This window comes from Pelobates fuscus, chromosome 3, assembly GCF_036172605.1.
Source record: "Pelobates fuscus isolate aPelFus1 chromosome 3, aPelFus1.pri, whole genome shotgun sequence".
In the NCBI taxonomy this organism is placed as follows: Eukaryota; Metazoa; Chordata; class Amphibia; order Anura; family Pelobatidae; genus Pelobates; species Pelobates fuscus.
The window spans coordinates 54,724,567-54,745,195 of NC_086319.1; the positions used below are offsets into that span (position 1 = coordinate 54,724,567).

At 39.4% G+C, this 20,629-nt stretch overlaps 1 protein-coding gene across 2 annotated transcripts in view; it reads left to right on the forward strand.

Annotated features, from left to right (window-relative positions):
• The window catches only part of XPOT (exportin for tRNA), a 45,247-nt gene extending 27,380 nt beyond the window's left edge, over positions 1-17,867 (forward strand). For both annotated transcript variants that reach the window (XM_063447072.1, XM_063447073.1), the window contains 13 exons: positions 604-748; positions 1,801-1,920; positions 3,005-3,099; positions 4,640-4,709; positions 5,320-5,558; positions 9,868-10,153; positions 11,493-11,682; positions 13,807-13,923; positions 15,352-15,467; positions 15,778-15,825; positions 16,683-16,754; positions 17,283-17,339; positions 17,470-17,867. In XM_063447072.1, coding sequence (XP_063303142.1) covers positions 604-748; positions 1,801-1,920; positions 3,005-3,099; positions 4,640-4,709; positions 5,320-5,558; positions 9,868-10,153; positions 11,493-11,682; positions 13,807-13,923; positions 15,352-15,467; positions 15,778-15,825; positions 16,683-16,754; positions 17,283-17,339; positions 17,470-17,496 — 1,582 coding nt within the window. In that variant the 3' untranslated portion in view covers positions 17,497-17,867. The remainder of the gene's footprint in view (positions 1-603; positions 749-1,800; positions 1,921-3,004; positions 3,100-4,639; positions 4,710-5,319; positions 5,559-9,867; positions 10,154-11,492; positions 11,683-13,806; positions 13,924-15,351; positions 15,468-15,777; positions 15,826-16,682; positions 16,755-17,282; positions 17,340-17,469) is intronic.
• The last annotated feature ends 2,762 nt before the right edge of the window (positions 17,868-20,629 follow it).

A 20,629-nucleotide genomic window follows, 5' to 3' on the forward strand; every position in this document is an offset into this window, starting at 1 on the left:
GTCACCCTAAATTAAGTGGTCTAGATGCAGCGGCTCGGTATGTTTAACCTTTCAGGTTGATGTTTATCAGAAAGAGTAATGTTTACCTTAAAGGGTTAAACACATACATGACCACCACTAGAGGTACTTCTGCACTGACCAAGTAAAACGCAATGCTGAATTCAGTGCTTTCCTATGAGAAGCATTGAATGGGCGCATGGCGCTCGCTGCTTATGCACATCAGATCCTCAATGCTCCTCCGAGGAGCATAGGATTGGACGAACAACGAGAAGGCCATGCTTCCTTGGTAACTTAGTGGGAGGCTGGGAGGTATGCAGCATCAATGGAGTCTCGGCACTAGAAAAGGTGAGTAAAACCTGTATTTTGCTAATTATTTTTGCATGTGGTGGGGGAGGGGTTATATCTAGGTGCAGGGGTATTGTATGGGGGAAGTGGGTTGAGATCACTGGTGGAGAGCATGTAATAAGATGGTGCAGATAAAACAGAAGGGAACTGGAATAAGTTGATATGCCCAAGAAGGCGGTTGAAATGGTTTTGGGTAAAGGAAAAAAAAAAGGGAGGGAAACAATGTAGGAATGAACAAGTGTATCTATTTCTGTTAAGGAGCTGGCAGACGGCGCCATTTATGGAAGTGGAAGTGGCCATCAGACTGGTATACATGTTGGGCGAGGCAATCCCGGCATCGCATGGTGCTCATTTCTGTGGTGACTTTACTAAAGCAAGCGCTTTACAAGACATGATGAGAACGGTGAGTCATGTGTTTTTCTTTGAACTAAATTAAGTTTTAAATGGACTCCTGTGGATTCCTAAAATAAGTCACATTTTAATCTAATATTTTTTGGCTATGCATTCCGCTTGACATAATTGCTTGGGTTGTATTTAGAAATGGTTGTTTTGTGTTCCATTTCAATTTCTGACTATTGGTTCTCTTTTTAAATTTGATTAAGTAATTAAACATTTATTATTATATATTTTTAGTGGATTGCAGTCCAATTAACAAATTTTATAATGTTATTAGTAGTACGTAAAATGTGAACTGTAATGCAATGTATTAGAATTTCTTGTATAAATTTAGTTTAAAGGACCATTCTAGGCACCCAGACGACTTCAGCTTAATGAAGTGGTCTGGGTGCCTGGTCCCTCTAGGATTAACCCTTTTTATTAAAAAAAAAAACAAAAAAAAAAAAAACATAGCAGTTTCAGAGAATCCAGCCTCCAGAGTCTCTAGTGGCTGTCTCATTGACAGCCGCTAGAGGCGCTTGCGTGATTCTCACTGTGAAAATCACAGTGAGAAGACGCCAGCGTCCATAGGAAAGCATTGTAAATGCTTTCCTATGCGACCGGCTGAATGCGCGCGCGGCTCCTGCCGCGCATGCGCATTCAGCCGATGACGTCGCGAGGAAGGAGGAGAGAAGGGGAAAAGCTCCCCGCCCGGTGCTGGAGAAAGGTAATTGTTAAACCCCTTCTTCTCTCCAGAGCCCGGCGGGTGGGGGCACCCTCAGGGCACTATAGTGCCAGGAAAACTAGTATGTTTTCCTGGCACTATAGTGGTCCTTTAACCCCTTAAGGACCAAACTGGAATAAAAGGGAACCATGACATGTCACACATGTCATGTGTCCTTAAGGGGTTAAACCAATACACTGAGACAAATTGTCAAAATAAGACCAGTTTCTGCTGAAGAATAGGGATTGGAGATGGGAGCACTGATCCACTGTATTTATTACGGCTGCAGCAATACCAATCTGCACATCAAGTATATCTGTGGTTATCTCTATTAACACTGTATGTTTCTCTTTCAGCTGGTGACATCTGGAGTGAGTTCGTACAATCATACGTCTGTTTCATTAGAATACTTTGAAACTGTCGTTCGGTATGAAAAGTTCTTTGCGGTTGAGCCCGTTCACATTCCTGATGTTCTGGTAGGTGATTTCATAGTTATTTTCCACAAATTCAATTTAACTTAGATTGCAATGCTTAATTTTCATCACAATATGTTTTAGCTTTTATGCAAGTGTTTTGTGTCTAATACTTTAGCAAATATTAGTGCTGTGATATGCATGTTACTTTTCTGGGACTATAAGTACCCTTCTTTTGCTCTGATCTCTGTCCATACCCGTTAATGTTTAAAAAAAAAAAAAAAAAAATTACGTTTGTTCAAATTTACTTACCTTCTTTCCAGCGTGGAGAAAACTCCACTGCAGAAGCATTGGGGACGCAATACACATGTGTGGCGAAATGCCATGTTCATCCAATCAAATGCTTTCTATGAGCAGCATTTGACTTAAAGGGATACTAGAGTCATAGGATTACAAAGCTGTAGTCCTAGCACTATTGCTGCAATGTTTTCTTATGGGGATTGACCGCTCTAAAGGCAGTCTTAGTCGTGCAATGTAATTATTGCAGTTTCCCAGAAACTGCAACAATTAACATAGCAGGGCTAAGGGAGAGAGTAACGCTGCAGCCAGACCATTTCAGTGAGCTGAAATGGTCTGGGTGCCTATAGTGTCCCTTTAAGAACAGTCTGACTGCTTTCTCACAGGGGTTCCTCTAGTGGCTGTCAGGAAAACACACTTGTGATGTTATTAAACCCTGCAGTGAAAATATTGCAGAGTTAAAATGACTGGGGCACTGCACCCAGACCACTTAATTGTAATGAAGTGACCTGGGAGCCTAAATTGATCCATTAAGATGTTTTTATATGATCTGGAATTAACAAATTTTTCTTGTGACTTTTCCTTTTTAAAAATAAATAATAAATTATGCTGATTCATGAAATAGGTGTCTTATTTGAGGTTTAGTTGTTTTTCCATCGTTGATGCGCTGCTGGCTGGCACAAGAGGTCGTCATTTTAGATACATTTTCTGCATTAAGGTTTCCAAGTCTTGTTTTAATGTCTTCGAGGTGCGGGAATTAGAGCTTCCAGGAATAAACATTTTAATTTACATTTTGCACCTACTGTATGTATGTGAATGTATACAGATTTTAAAAAGTAATTTATTTCAGATGGCATTCTTGGATCACCGAGGACTGCGGCATCCTAGTCCCAAAGTTCGCAGTCGAACATCGTACCTCTTTTCAAGATTCGTAAAGTCTCTTCAGTAAGTACAGAATTTGTCGGGAAACCGCATGAAGCCATGGTTCTACATTGGAATCTTAGTAATTAATCTGTGTGGATTAGAAGCAAATGAGATAAGCTGTAAATCTCTGCAGCTATATTAAACTGAATTAAGGTTTATAGTGGAGCTATGTAGTTTATATAGTGATGACATTTAGTGTTTAGGAGAAAAGCTACCTAGCTTCCCATTACATGTGTGTTAGTTTGGTTTTGTTTACTATTTTGTGTTAAATTGAGTTTCTATAAATATTTTCATTTAAAAAAAAAAAAATGAAATAAAAAATTTACACGGACCACTAAGCAATAGCCTGTAGTTGATGGATGCATGAGAAATAAAAACAATAAGGCTAAATAAAAGCAAAATTCTCTAAATGCTCTCATACATACACAAGGTATAATTGACGCCTCTGACATTAAAGGGACACTGCAGGCACCCAGACCACTTCAGCTCACTGAAGTGGTCTTGGTGCCATGTCTTTTTTGCACTTAGTGCTGCAATGTAAAACATTGCAGTTTCAGAGAATTCGGGTTTCCGGAATTCAAATGGACTTTTGGTCCGTTATCTGACGCTGGACGTCCTCACGGACCTCCAGCGTCAGATTTTCCCCATAGGAAAGCATGGGCATTAGGTTTCTCCTGCCGGCTGACGTCGGCGGAGGAGGAGCGTGGGCAGAGCCTGATCCAGTGCCGAGGGATATCGGCGCTGGATTCAGGTAAGTGGTTAAAGGGGTTTTCCCCTTCAGCCCCATGGGATGGGTGCACGAGGGAGGGAGGCACTCCAGGAGCCTACAGTGCCAGGAAAATGGTTTTGTTTTCCTGGCACTATAGGATTCCTTTAATAAGCAGTTGAGGGGCAGAGCGATCAGCACCCCATAAGTTGATATAGTGCCCAAAGTGTCCATTTAATGTTTTGAAGGAATAGAAGTCCTGTTCAGAATAGCAGACTTCTTGATAATTGTTTTGCATCCATGAACTATAGAAATGCATCATTTTAGAAATAGTATACATCTGTATTAATGACCCTGAGGTTAGAAGAGTTTATTTAAACCACATTTGTCATCCATTTATTGCGTTAATGGCACATTCCCATTCCGATACATACATCATTTTTATCAGATGTTCTCTTCCTCCATAAGGGAGTTGTGCAGATGCACACAAAGGTGCCAAATGCAAAATTATGCATTCAGCATCCCAATACTCCTAGTATGTGAATTACATTAGGGGTTCTGGGATGCCTGCAGGTAGGCTGCTACTCCCACAGTGGCTCTTGACCTCTAGGTTTGTGAACATATAACACCATTAAATGATTCCTCTACATTTACCTGTGGGTGGCTAACACAATGTATAGATGAAGTATTATGCTCATTAAAGGGATGTCAAGTTCTGTTTGTCGTGCTGGCTGCGGTTTTATACTTGGCTCTTTTATTCTAACCTATCTATAGTGTTTTAGGCTCAGAAGTACAATTTGCAATAAATACTAGATGTGTATAATGTATATCTGAACATGTTCTCTTTCCACCTAGTAAACAAATGAATGCATTTGTTGAAGACATTCTGAATCAGATACAAGATCTACTTGAGTTGTCTCCACCAGTAAGTAACTTTTGGATTAGAAATATAAAAGCATGGTTGTACACTTTGTTTTCTTTTTATTGCTTTTATTTTGTTTTGCATGTGCATAAGCTCCACAATTGTAATTATTTTTTTTTTTAACTATTGTAATACTGTCTAAAAATGTATTTATTTTTATTGGCTGTGTACGAGATCCATAGTGAGTGCGTTGGGAGATGTCAAATATAGAATACCCAAAACAAGGCTAGCATTCCCCGGTATTCTTTATAAAAATAAAACAAAAATACGTTTTAGAACTGTACTTAACTTTAACAAAACATATACTGACCGTGAAACATAAATATTGTTGCCTTAATTTCAATATAATTATCCTTTATCATTGCACTTGCACTTTATTTTAGGGAGATCATTTCAAAGGGTTCTTATGTTTCCTCTAAAATCTCAAAATAGACTGTTTGTTGGCTCATTGGGGAGTGGTGTGATGGATTTGTTAACCAGATTTTTGCTACAGAACACACATACTTAAAACCCTTTCTTCATTAAAAGATCACAAACATACATACATTGTTTATTTGTGTTTTAGTTCTTCTTCATTTTGTTTTATAGCTTACTCTTTTAAATATTCTTCCAGGAGAATGGTTTTCAGACCTTGCTGAGCAGCGATGACCAGCTTTTCATATATGAAACGGCAGGAGTCCTGATTGTGAATAGTGATTACTCAGGAGAGCGGAAAAGTATTTTAATGAGAAATCTGTTGACTCCATTAATGCAGAAGTTTAAAATTCTGTTAGGGAAATTGATGATGGAGCAAGATGAAGAGCGACAGTCAGTATTGGCGGATTGCCTTAATCATGCAGTGGGTTTTACAAGGTAGGTAGAACCAGCTCAGGAAATTGTTTCTGTGAATGTAAAACAAAAACTATTACGGTGATAACTTTACATGTTCAGGTGGAAACTTTTTTTAGTTGTGGGGACATGATTTTTTTGAGTGTGTGTATATATATATATATATATATATATATATTTTTTTTTTCTTTATGGTGTAATCCATACAATTGTGTTTACATTTTGCTGATTGTGGTGTAGTAGGACAGAGCTCAAATTATCCACTAGTGATTAGCGAGAGGAGGATCAGATCTAGAGAATGGAAAATCGTCCCCCCAGGAGTATTTCATAGAACTCCACTGCTGGTGTCTCAGGCATTTGGAAGTTGATTTTAACCATAGTATTGGCCTGCTACATGCTTTTGAGATAGATTTGCAGCTGCAGATCTTCCACCATGAGAGTTTTGATTTGAAATGCTGAACATACAGAGATTAACCCCTTTGCTGCCGGAGGTATAACTCCATTTCCAGTAGTGTCATTAATTGTATTTCCTTTTCGTTTGCTCTTAAGCAAGCATGTCAAACTTCCGGCCCACAATGAATACCATGGCAGCCCGTCGAGCCACGACTTTGAGACATGCTTACTAAGGCAGAGTGGGCACCTGCTCTCCTTACATTGCAGGTGCCTACTCTGATAAAAAATTTACCTGGCCAGGGTGGAGAGGTCCCTCTTTGCTCCCTCGCGCATGCCCTCTGTAGTGATGCCGGGTGTCGGAATATGACGGCATTCCGGCATCACTAAACTGCGCACGTGAGGAGCAGAAAGACTGAGCTCTTCCCACGGTACCCCAGGGAGGGGCCCCCACACCAGAACCCAAAAGTAGGGAGCAATAAAGAAAATGTTAGTGTGTGTCTGTCAGTGTGTGTTATTCAGGCTGGACAGTGGATGACCTGGAGGTGCACGGAGGCACGTTTAACGCCACGTCACATTTCAACGTGCGTGTTCCACCTTCACAGGTTTTCAAGGAGTAGTGGGAGGATCCACTTTGGCACAGGGTGCAGACTAGGGATCAACCGATAATCGGTCTGGCCGATATTATTGGCCAATATTCAGAATTTTCAGCAATATCGGTATCTGCCTATAAAGATACCGATATTGCCGATAATGCAGACAGGGCAGTGGAGGGGCAGAGCTTAGCGCAGGGCTTAGCGTGCAGTGGGGCTAAATGTGGCCCGAACTGGTAAGTGTGGGGTAAGCTAAAAGGAGTCCATGCTCCCCATCTACCCCAGTGCCCTTACAACCCCATCTACCCCAGTGCCCTTACAACCCCATCTACCCCAGTGCCCTTACAACACCATCTACCCCAGTGCCCTTACAACACCATCTACCCCAGTGCCCTTACAACCCCATCTACCCCAGTGCCCTTACAACCCCATCTACCCCAGTGCCCTTACAACCCCATCTACCCCAGTGCCCTTACAACCCCATCTACCCCAGTGCCCTTACAACCCCATCTACCATAGTTCCCCTGCTCCTTGTCTACCCCAGTGCCCCTGCTCCTTGTCTACCCCAGTGCCCCTGCTCCTTGTCTACCCCAGCGCCCCTGCTCCTTGTCTACCCCAGCGCCCCTGCTCGCCTATCTACCCCAGCGCCCCTGCTCGCCTATCTACCCCAGATTCCTACCCTATATATATATATATATATATATATATATATATATATATATATATATATATAATACAAACCAGTGCACCCGCTTATTAACTTCCTAAATAGTACTATTTAAAAACACCTCACCTAGGTAAAAAATAATGGGGGTTTGGTTACATTATATGATCATACATTGCATAAGCCTGCCAACTGCATCAAAGTACCCCATTCTTGGCAGGTCCTACTCTAGCAGCCTAATGCTTGCTCTTATGAGATTAATCCACTTACTTAAAATGCTTTCTTACTGGGACTCTCTGCAAGTCAAGGCTAAATAGGATCCTGGAATGAGACACCTGTGACAGGGAGGGGTGCAAAACCCTGGGGTTTGCCTAGACCCCCACAATTATAAACAAAATCAGGAGGGCTGCACTCACCTAAACATGCATATATTACAGGGTGCTACTGGGACCAAAATACAAAATATACAAACCAGTGCACTCGCTTATTAATAATGTATATTTTGTATTTTGGTCCCAGTAGCACATATATACATACACATTATTGAAAACATAAATTCTGACTGGCATGTATATTTTGTGCCTTTACCTTTAAAAAAAAAAAAAAAAAAAAAATTGCCATAAATAAATAATAATAAACATGTTAAGTTAAAGGACCACTCTAGTGCCAGGAAAGCATACTCCTTTTCCTGGCACTAGAGTGCCCTGAGGGTGCCCCCACCCTCAGGGACCCCCTCCCGCCCGGCTCTGGAAAGGGGAAAGGGGTTAAATCTTACCTTTTTCCAGCGCTGGGCGGAGAGATCTCCTCCTGCTCTCCTCCTCCGATCCTCCTCTTCTCCTCCCCGTCGGCTGAATGCGCACGCGCGGCAAGAGCTGCGCGCGCATTCAGCCGGTCACATAGGAAAGCATTCATAATGCTTTCCTATGGACGCTGGCGTGCTCTCACTGTGAAAATCACAGTGAGAAGCACGCAAGCGCCTCTAGCGGCTGTCAATGAGACAGCCACTAGAGGACATAGGGGGAAGGCTTAACCCATTCATAAACATAGCAGTTTCTCTGAAACTGCTATGTTTATGAAAAAATGGGTTAACCCTAGAAGGACCTGGCACCCAGACCACTTCATTAAGCTGAAGTGGTCTGGGTGCCTAGAGTGGTCCTTTAACAGTAGATTTGTGTAGAAATACCGTATATACTCGAGTATAAGCAGAGTTTTTCAGCACATTTTTTGTGCTGAAAAACCCCAACTCTGCTTATACTCGAGTCACTGTCTGTATTATGGCAATTTACATTGCCATAATACAGACAGGGGGCTGGCAGCGAGCGCTTACCTCTCCTGCAGCTCCTGTCAGCTCCCTTCTCCCCCGCGCCGGTCCTTTCAGCAGCTCCTGTCAGCTCCCAGTGTAAGTCTCGCGAGAGCCGCTGGGTCATAGTGCGGCTCTCGCGAGACTTACACTGTGAGCTGACAGGGGAGCTGACCGGACCGGCGCGGAGGAGAAGGGAGCTGACAGGAGCTGCAGGAGAGGTAAGTGCTCTCTGACAGCCCCCCCCCCCCCCCCCCCACTGAACTGCCAATGCCACTGGACCACCAGGGTGTGAGAGCCCCCCTCCCTGGCCAGCTAGGAAGCAGGGAGGGGGGATGAAAAAATTAATATACATAAATAATAATAATAATAAAGTAACTTAAAAAAAATAAAAATAATAAAATAAAAAATAATAATAATAAAAAAATATTAATGAAACAAAAAACAATATTAAAATAATAATTAAAAAATAACCCCCCACCAAGGCTCTGCATCACACACACTGCACTCATACATACATACACACACACACACACACACACTGCACTCATACACATACACACACACACTGTAAATAAATATTCAATTAATATAATTTTTTTAGGATCGTATTTTATTTAGAAATTTACCAGTCGCTGCTGCATTTCCCACCCTAGTCTTATACTCGAGTCAATAAGTTTTCCCAGTTTTTTGGGGTAAAATTAGGGGCCTCGGCTTATATTCGGGTCGGCTTATACTCGAGTATATACGGTAGTTTTTTTTTTCCAAAACCGTAAATGTACGGTAAGGTATTAGCTATCCGCCTGAAAGTTCACAGATTATCGGTATCTGCTCTAAAAAAATAAATAAATAAAAAATCAATATCGGTCGATCTCTAGTGCGGACGGCGCCATTGGGGGTATACAAGAGGCTGGACTCCAGAGTTGCATACTGGCAGCGGCAATGTTAGTGGAGTCTGTTTGTTGGCTAATATTGTGGGGTTTTTTTTGTTTTATTTTTATTTTTTTAAATATGGGCCAGTTTAGTAGAGGGGGGCGCTGTTTTTTTTTTTTTTTTTTAAATAATATACTGTTATTTTCAAAATAAACCTACTTTCTATGAAAATGTAAGACTTTTGGTTTTTTTGCGGCCCACGTAAACAACCTTGTTTGTGTGGCCTGTGCTAGCCTTTGAGTTTGACATGCTTGCTCTTAAGTCTTTTTAAAGACTACAGGTATGGAGTGCACAGGCTGTTTATTTGGAGTGGTTGAGTTACACATGGATATTTACATTGGCAAGTAACTTTTTGGTAGTATGAGCCCAGTGCAGACTGTGTACATGCTCGCTGTCAGTGCAATGCATGTCTGTTATTGTGTATTCATTAAATTTGCTTGCTCATTTTTATAGCCGTACAAGTAAAGCTTTCAGCAACAAACAGACTGTGAAACAGTGCGGATGCTCTGGAGTTTACCTGGACTGCCTGCGAACATTTCTGCCGGCTCTAAACTGCCCTGTTCAGAAAGAGCTCATTAGAGGTGGTGTACGGACTTTTCTTCACCGCATGATAATCTGCTTGGAGGAAGAAGTGCTTCCTTTCATCCCCACTGCTTCTGAGCACATGCTGAAAGACTGTGAGGCAAAGGATCTGCAAGAATTCATTCCTTTAATTAATCAGATTACTGCTAAATTCAAGGTGTGTTTTTTTCTACAACTTACCCATCCTATCAACCACACTTGGGAATTTTTATATGCAATTAAATTTTTTATTGGGCTTTTTTTTCATGGGAAAAGTGCAGAACAAAGAAAGTATTAAAAAAAAAAAATGGAGAAACATTGATCTAACATCACACTGATAAATATCTTGAAGGCTTATGGCACAAAAAAAAGCATTCTATATATTTCCATATCAGGTGAGTTTGCTCAGTGGAGTCTACCCTAATGTGCAGGGGATAAACCTGAGTCGTGCAAAGACCTTTTAGTGCACATAACCGGTGTGTTTTTTACCATATTTAAAAGGGCAGTCTAGACACTATAAATACTTCAATATGCAGTAGTAGTTATAGTCCCAGGAGTCCTGAGTTGCTCTCATACTGTTAAGAGTCACACCATTTTTTAATTGTTTGCTGGTGTCTGGGAGATCCAGGTAAGTGTCAGTCTGGCTCCTCTTTACTTTTATTGCTAAAGAAGAAGTTGCCCTTCCACGCTTGCAATATAAAATTGTCTGCATTTGGACATAAGTCGTTGGCTGTAAAGTGTTAGCTGAAGTTCTCAGCCAATGAATTCCATCCAGAAACAGATTTATTTGATATTGTAGTGCATTAAAGGGAACCTCCACTTTGACAATATCTGAGAAGATGAGGGGCCAGAAATGCATAATCACAAATAATGTATAGCCCTACATTTTAAGGTAAGACCTGTAATGATAAACCATCCAGAGGAACTCCTTATATAAACCAAATAGCATAGCTTAATGATGGTGTGGCAAAAAGAGTTAATGCTCCTTTTTTTTTTTATTATAAAACAGAGACCTGTTAGTCTGTTAAGGTGCTTAACCCCTTTAAGGACCAAACTTCTGGAATGAAAGGGAATAATGACATGTGTCCTTAAGGGGTAAATGCGAGATATCACACCAAGTACATTGCAGGCTCCGAATAAGTATTTAAAAAAATAAATGCACTACACTTATATTGCAGTGTGTTGTAGTTTCACTGAATCCGTTAGTCTTGAGGAGAGTCAGTGTTGATGTTCCCCTGATGAGCAAGAGTTCAACCATCCAGTATTGGCATTGCCCCATAGAACACAGTGCAAGAGGTCTTATGTCTCCATCTAATCCTTCCTCAGTCATGCAAGATATAGGCTTGGTGTGCATAAAAAGTTTGAGTCCGCAAGCTGGTAAGTCAGACTCACTGGACCCAAGCTCCGATATATGTAGTCAAATCCTAAAATGTTATTTTGGAAACTTTCAAATGTGTTTATGTAAAAACAAAAAAAGTATTTATTGTGCTCACGTGTCTGAACTATTCCTTCCTTAGGCACAAGTGTCTCCATTTTTACAACAAGTGTTCATGCCTCTTCTCCATGCAATATTTGAGATTTTAGTTCGTCCAGCAGAAGAAAACGACCAGTCTGCTGCTTTAGACAAACAAATGTTACGAAGAAGTTACTTTGTTTTCCTTCAAACCGTTACTGGCAGTGGAATGAATGAGATCATTGCTAATCAGGGTCAGTAATGCCTACAGTCTGAAATATGTGTTAAAGGGTCACGAGAGTCACCATAACATACGCTAAATGAATTTAGGGTGCCACGCGGCCCCCAGGGGGACTCTCTTGCCTTAAGGGGTTAAACAGTTTTCTGACACTTTAACCGCAAAGATTGCCTCCAATGCTGATCTCCAGGGATCCCAGGCGGCATCTGACTTTTGAATCTGAGTTTCAGGGGGGCGTGGAGTGCCATCGGTCAGGGTCCCCATTTTTATGAATAAGAAGCTACTGATTGCCTAGAGTGGTCAGCTGACACTCTTAGCCAATCAGTGGCGTCCCTGCCTAGCGGCACTCTGCACTTCCTGTAACTCAGATTCAGAAGCTGGGTGCCACCTGGGGGATCTGGAGATTGGCGCTGGAGGCAACCTTTAATGTTAAACTATTCAAGAATAATGTAACCCCCTTAAGGTAAGAGTGTGTCCGGTGGCTTCCTGGCAGCATAACAACTGCATTTAGACGAGGTTATGGTTACCGGTGTCATTCTTTACGGTTCACCTACCCCAAACATTCCAATATCTTTGTGTGTGTATATGTGTATATGTGTGTGTGTGTGTGTGTGTGTGTGTATGTGTATGTGTATGTGTATGTGTATATATATGTATGTATGTATGTATATGTATGTATGTATATATATGTATGTATGTATATATATATATATATAAATTGTTGCAAAAAAAATCATTTTTTGATACTGTTAAATTTGCTAGTTATCATTTAGTTTTTATATTTTATTTTTTTATGCATTTGACCTGTGCAGATACATTTTAATTAAAGGAACATTCCAGACACACACAGGTTGCTGAATTGCTTTATGCATGTGGAGTCTGCCATTCTTTGACCGTTTGTAAAAGTGCTGATTTCACTCTGTAAAGCTAATGGAAGTAACAGGCGCTCTGTACTACAGCTCATTGAATAGCAATGGAATCTAGTCATTTCCCCAGTAGAGATTGATACTCTGTGTCTGGGAAATAAGGTGGGGGGGGGGGGGGCATTGTAAGGCTGTTGGCCAGCAGTTTTTTTGCAAACCTTTTTTTTTTTCCTATACATGCTGTGAAAAAATATGTGCATGTTTCCTTGTGGTCTATATCTATTAAATAGTTTTTTTATTTTGTTTTTTAAATCAATAGAGTATTCCTTTAAACCTTACTTTCTTTAACCCCTTAAGGACACATTACATGTGTGACATGTCATGATTCCCTTTTATTCCCGAAGTTTGGTCCTTAAGGGGTTAAAGGGTTACAAGCATCATAATCACAACGACTCGCTGTAGTGTTTATTTTGCAAGATGTACCGTGGTGGTGTTCCCCCAATAAGGTGACAGATGATTTTGCAATAGTTCTCCACTACCTGTGTTCCCTGGGCGCTGAGTTTTACTGAATGATGTCTTGGCCACATCCAGCCTCTGTAGTGCTGCTAAAGTAGGGTGGTAAACTGGCAGTGGGAGTTACAGTGTGTAATAATAAACATGTAACCGTTTGGGATGGTTCAGTTGTTTACGGAGTGTACAGAGCTGGAGTTACCCCTCTGGCAGCAACATGAAATATGTGCAGTGTTTCATAACTGAAATGCTGTCTATACAGAGTCCATGCACCATGAAAATTTCAATACCATTAAATCGTAAAAACAAAATTTAACATAAGAGAATAAAAAAGGCTGTCGGTTTGTTGGGAAAATAGCGAATACTTTTTTAAGTAGTCCCTCCTTTATCTTATGGTTTCTTTTGACCGAGTTGGAATTTTAGTGAAATTCAAACATAGTCTTTATAGATGTTTCAGTAAGATTTTAACTTTTGACATGCTAAAAAAACATTTTTGGGTTGAGGGGGAGTGTCACATGATAAACGTTAATGCAAGTTATCTGATTTTCAATGTTTTGTGTAATTTCAACAGAGGTGTCAGTTCACCTTTAAGAGCATTTTAACTATTTTTCTGCCATTTTCTGAATTATATGAAATGCAGTGCAATTTAAAACAATTACAGGAAATAATAGGTTTCTAGACAAATGATGAGTTTACAAATTGTGGCATGCATATATTTGACCATTCTTTTATCAAAGCTAAATTCCGGTGTTTTTTGTTGGAAACAGGTGCTGAGAATGTGGAACGAGTCTTGTTCACCGTTATTCAAGGAGCTGTGGAATATCCAGATCCAATTGCACAAAAAACATGCTTTATTATCCTGTCAAAACTTGTAGAATTATGGGGTAAGTTCTTATTCACATACCTAAAATCCTTTACTTAAAAGGGCACTCTAGACACTTCATGTCTGGAGTCTGTTGTATTTAGAGATCATCATTTTTATAATTGAGGGCAGAATTACCTTTCTGTCTGTTACTGAGAGCTAACGGAAGTGCAGCTGCGCTGGGCTAGCACACGTCATCCTTCCACTTTTCTTAATAAACTGTACAACAGCTTATTGAGAAGCATAGGAAAGCTGCTATCCTGTGCGAGCATGCTCACAGCTCCAGCCCAGAGACTTATTAATGAGAATCATCTGATGGGTCAATTTCCCAGCACTGACTAAAAATCTGTGCCTAAGAAAGAGGGGGAGGGCCTGCAACGGCTGCAGATAAGGTCTGTAGCATTTGCAAATACGGTTAGTTCTGCTATATTGTTAAAAACAAAAATCAACAGTGTGTCACTTGAAACACTACATTTAAAGGAACACTTTAGGACCAGGAACACAAACATGTATTCCTGACCCTATAGTGTTAAAAACACTATGTAACCCCCCTCCTAAATATAGTAAAAACGTAACTTTATTCCAGTTTGCTGGTGCTGGCTCTGCCCCTGATCTGACTCCTTGGATGACATCATCAGAAATGATGATCTCAGCCAATGACAATGCTTTCCCATATGAAAGCATCGGATTGGCTGAGATTGTCAATTCTGATGATCTCCGCCAAGGATTAATTCATCAAAAATCAATGCATCTTTTTGAGCAATGTTCAGCTTCTCCATGCAGAGGCTGGAGGCACTGAATGGCAGAGCTGCACACTGTGCAGCACTGACTCAGGAAGCACCTCTAGTTTCCATCTGAGGAGTGGTCACTGGAGGTGTCCCTAGGCTGTAATGTAATCACTGCCTTTTCTGGGGGAAAAACAGTCCCTGCAGGCTTTTTGCAGTAAACACGGACTATACTCACCAGAACAACTACATTAAGCTGTAGTTTTTCTGGTGACTATAGTATCCCTATTAATTAGAAACATATTTGTGTAAATTTATATGATCAAATAAACTTGTATGCAACATGCATGTTAAATACACGGCTGCTAGGCATTAATTCATTTCAATCCAAAGCTGTGCATTGGCCTTATATAGAAACGTATATAAAGTAAAAGCCCGTTTCCTATGAATCCTGCAGATACGTGGGATTTAAATGTAAAAATTACCGGTGCGGTCTGGTCTCACTATATAAATTGGATGACATTCTGTATGTGATCCTAAAACATTACCTTTTAGACCTAATGTGTGTGAGTGAGATTTCGAAATATTTGTTTTATGCTGTATGAAAGTCCTTAAATAATAAACATCGCAATTTGATCACAAGCATTTTTTATGTATATATCGGCCTTCATACATATACATTTGTATGCATATATCATATAATCATTTTTGTTTGTTCCTGCTAGGTGGAAAAGATGGATTAGTGGGCTTTGCCGATTTTGTTTACAAGCACATTGTGCCTGCATGCTTCCTAGCACCTTTGAAACCAACCTTTGATCTTGCAGATGCTCAAACAGTATTGGTAAGTAAGACCCACCTAGACATGTGTATTCTCTGTAAGTGACTATAGTTGGGTTGTCTGTATATTAAGATAAAATATTTATTTTTGAATCCCTCCTTGCTGACAACTTGTTAAAGCACAAATGTTCATTGCAGTGCATATTTGCTTGGTTTTGAGCATCACCAAACATTAAAATGAACAAATGTTTTCATGTTGATGGGGTTTTGGCAATGATTGGCTACAACATAACATTTTGCAATGTAAACTGCATTTCTTTTCCTGATATTAGCGGTTGTAACTATATTTACTTTTTTTTTTTTCTACTCTGCAGGCTTTATCAGAATGTGCAGTAACAATTAAAACTGTTTATCTCAAAAGGGTAAGAATTGTGCTTTTCTTCTTTATGGTGATTTTATAAAAAATGGAGATGTGTTCTCATAATTCGATGGCTTCTATAAAGAAATTAGAAATTAAAACCTTTTTTTTTTATTTTATTTTTTAAATAAACCGTGAGGCAACATTGTAGCATTTTCTCTGACTATAGCAATTTTGTTAACATTTCTATTTTTTTGATATTCAATAAATAAGTGTACTTCAAAAACAATGGTGACCGAACACTATTTTTGTGATTTAAACCATCTGTTTTCAACTGCATTTTGAACCTGTAGTAACTGTATAATGGTGGCTTTTATTATTTTCTCTAGGAAATTTTACTCTCCTTTGTATCTGAACAGACTAGTGGAGCCCAATTTTGTTTTTATTATTTTCACTACTTGTGGGGGGCATTGGTAGAATTTGTTAGCCAACATCCCTTGTGTTACTTACTATGCAATTCAAAATGATGACAGACAAAGAGTTCAACTCTGTGAAATCCTGGTACCCAAGAGTTATATCACCACTTTTGCAAGTTTCTTTTAATGCGCATTGGCTTTGAACCTTCCAGATGTTAATCTTCTTCCTATCCCCACCACTCCATGTTAGGTTGAGTAGGTCCATTCACTATATTAATGAGTTATGTCAAATTTTAATTTTGGTTGTAATGAAGACCAACTCTGGCCCTTGTGAATAGATGATAATGCTACTGCTTCTCCAGTGCTCACATATTTTAATTTGTTGTAGTCCGTATATAAATTGTAAAATGTACTAGTTGCCCCTTTGCTATTTATTTCACCATTTCGGTTAACTGTTTTTTTTTGCTTTATGTAGTTAATGACTTAAAGTACATCTCTTTTGCAGGGACCTGAATGCATTCAGTATCTACAACAAGAATACCTTCCCTCTCTGCATGTGGCACCAGAAATTATTCAGGTCAGTGACTGTCTATTTTGTTGCAGACAGGGCCAAAGACTAGCAATGGTTTTCTTCTTACATTTCACCCTTAACTTGGATTGTGCCCAAAACATAAAAAAGCTGTAGTGGGTTTATTTTGTAATCATATAACAAGTAAAGTAAACCAGGTTCAAATTACAAAAGTAGTATTAAAAAGAAAAAAATACAATCTGCGGTATAACCAGTGTTAATCATAGTTGTATGTTGATCTCCAGGTCCACATTATACATTAGTTAAAATTCATGTTTTATTAATTCTTTAGATTGCATAAAAATAAGAAAAACCACAAAAGAACGTAAGTCCACCTCCCGACTATTTTGCCACCTGTTTATATTTATCAATTACATGAAAGGGTTTTAAATTGTTTTAGTGAAGTTTAAGAAATTCTTGATTTATTTATACATTTTATCGTGCCTGACGTTGGAAATGTGTCATAGTTGTGAATATCGTCCATATGAAGGTCTTAATTCACGTACATTTTACAACCTTCATTCCCTTGTTTTGCAGGAGTTTTGTCAAGCACTTCAACAACCAGATGCTAAAGTGTTCAAGAACTACCTGAAGGTAAGCCTAGCACTAGATTTTATAAATTAGTAATAGAATAATCAAATGGATTTGTCTTTTCTTTCTGATTTGTATAATATGTTGGTATCTTCATTTCTATAAGATTAACAATTTATTTTATCATTCACAGATTTTCTTTCAGAGGGCAAGGCCCTGAAAACTAAACTGGAAATCCCTCGTACCTGATTCCATTGCTCAGGAACTCCAGTTATTTATGTAGATTATGAGTTTTGTACATGCCATTTAATATGTTGTTCTCTGACATACAACCGTAAATAATTCATGGTCTAATTTTTTAAAGCTGCTGACACATCATACCTGCTCTGTATTCCTTAAATGGTGGTAAAACGTGCCCTGGACAAGGGGTCCATCTCCCACCCTTTATTCTGCCAATGAATTCAAGCTTGTGCCCTGCAAAAAAAAAGCAATGTAAATTATATTTGAGTTTTTTTGTTTTTCTTTACATTAGGAATTTGAGGAAAAAAAACTGTAAAATATATATATTGCCGTTCAGGTATCCTTTTATGTACATTTTTTTTTATTTTAAAAAAAAAAAAAGGTTCTAATTTGGTTGAAAGCTTCAATCTTCTAAATGGGATCTCCTGTGTAAGGTGGTTTAAAAAAAAATCTAATGAATTGTATAGATAGTCAAGACATTTTTATTATAATTGTCTCTTATTTGGAAAAACTTCATCGCTGGGTTGTACATCTTGAAGGCAGTGAATTGTTCTTTGATGAAATAAACACTAGCAATATGCTTAGCCAGAACTAATTCTCTTAAGTATTTGTTTGTGACAGCAATAAGTATCTTTAGAACAGTGATGGCTAATGCTGGCATCTCACATGTATCTAAACTACATTTCCCATAATGCTCAGCCAGCCGTGTCACTTTGTTTGCATTTTAGGAAATGTATTTCAGAAATGTCGGTTTACCACCATTGCTGACAATCACTGCTTTAGACTAAATTTTTAGTGGGATGAGACCATGTAGAAGTTGTGTGTGTATATAAAAATCTTAACTGCAGAGATGAAGAGGTTTCAGTATAGAAGACATTACTTAACTAAATGTCAGACTTTAAATATAGAAGCTGGTTATACAGACTTTTTTTTAATAAAAGGATGACAATAAATTTTATGTAGACAAATCAGAAAAGTATCATGATTTGTTGTTTTCGTAGTCTCACTGTGCATGACCATACATTACCAATTAGTGCTATCAGAAATGGGTTTGCGCGTGAATGTTTTTTTTTCATATATATATATATATATATATAAATATATATATATTATAGACATGAAAGGACACTAAAGAGGAAAAAATAGACATTTGGACAAAACAACACGGTATATAAAGTGAACTGTCTTGGGGAAAAACACACCACTACAACACAGTCAAGAATTGAATATTATTTTACCATGAATGCGCATGCACGCATACAAAATACTGATGGCTTGCAATAAACTAATTTCTCTTGCAACTGGTAAAATTGTGTATGCATAATACTGGGGTATGCAAACAGTCTTGGAATCATGTACACATGGGTCCTGTAGTGAAGAGGTTATCCAGTACACATGTGATTTGTTACCTTGTAAAACATTCTCTAAAGCCGTTCTTGTCTTTTTATTTAATCTTTTTAGACCCTTTTGATGAGGTAACAAATCAGACAGACTTGGTGGTGAACACCTTCACTGTGGGAATCATGTATACACCATTCACAGGCTATGTTTCTATAGGCATAAGCCAAAGGCGAATACACACCGATCAAGGGGGAACTCAGTGCTGGTATATTGAAAGAGGGGAAAAAAGATTAAAAATTACAGCTATTAATAGCTAGCTTCGAGATCTGTCTAGTGGGGTAATACCACAGTTGTCCACAGCCTCAAGTACCAGTAGTATCTAATGGGATACTACTTTATTGAATAAAACAGGAAAATCAAGATACAAAAAGGAACTGGGCTGGGAAGCAAGTGTACAAGTGGTTGTGGTAGTTACAGCCCCATTCCCCTCTCCTAGTTTAATGTCATCAAAAAGCAGTCAAACACTATTGGGGCTATGGTAGGTCCCAATGATGGCTGATAAATCCAAAATAAACATTATAAATACAGGGAAGGTTCACTAAATAGTGCTCTGGTGGCTGAACATAACATTAGAAGCAAGAGATGGGTAAAGAGCAGGGCAGCAATGTATTGATCGGGGTGTATTCACCTTTTGCTTATACGTAATGTTTTCTTGGGTCCAAGTCCACTTGGTGGAGCTGGTACCACTGTACTGACCATGTTCCTAACCCATTAATTGGGACTAGGTTACATAGCGTTATTTCTACTTACGATTTAATGTTTTCATAGGAACTCATACCAGAAAATTTTATTTGAAATTGGTGCCCATAGTATATTGTGCAGGCTGTTTGTGTCAGACAGAGGCGGTGCAACCATCCGAGCTCCAAATATGGGGCATGCTGCATGTCTTCAGACCAGTGAGGTGATCTAAAGTGCTCCTCACTAGCTCTCTTGCAATAGACTAGCTCTCTCGCAATAAACCAGAAGAGAACATTGAAAGGGGTTGCAGATCTAAAGCACTGGACCAACAAGGACAGACTTTGTAGCCTCACTGAACTACAAGGGCCCACTATTAACCAGCAGGGTACATTGCCCATCTTCTTGCATAAAAGGTAAACCGGTAAGTGGGGATGTTGGACGTATAAACCCAGCCTCCAAACACACAACTGCCATAAAGACTGCTCGCACGTCAAGACTACAAGCAGCCCCCCTTTACACAAAACACACTAAAAACAGCTCACAGAAATGGGTACACGTACACCGATATGCATTCCAAACACACAGAGGATACACATGTACACTCATATGCACATACAAGAATATTCACTGCAGCACATTCTAAGGAACATGCACAAAGCCTGACATGCGCACATACACTTGACCGTTTTTGAGTGTATCATAATGTGTGCATGCATTTGTGTGTATCCAAAGAGGCAACATGGCTGCGATGTGTCCTATAGTGGGATATATATTAGGCAGCAAGTGAACAGTCAGTTCTTGAACTTCATATGTTGGAAGCAGGAAAAATGAGCAAGCAAAAAGGTTTGAGTGACTTTGACTAGACACCTGGGTCAGAGCATATTTAAAATGGCTAGTCTTGTGGGGTGTTAGCACGTACCAAAAGTAGTGCAAGGAACTTAAACCGGTAAACCAGCGTCAGGATCATGGGCACCCAAGGCTCGTTGATGCATGTGGGGAGCAAATGCTAGCCCGTCTGGTCCGATCACAGAAAA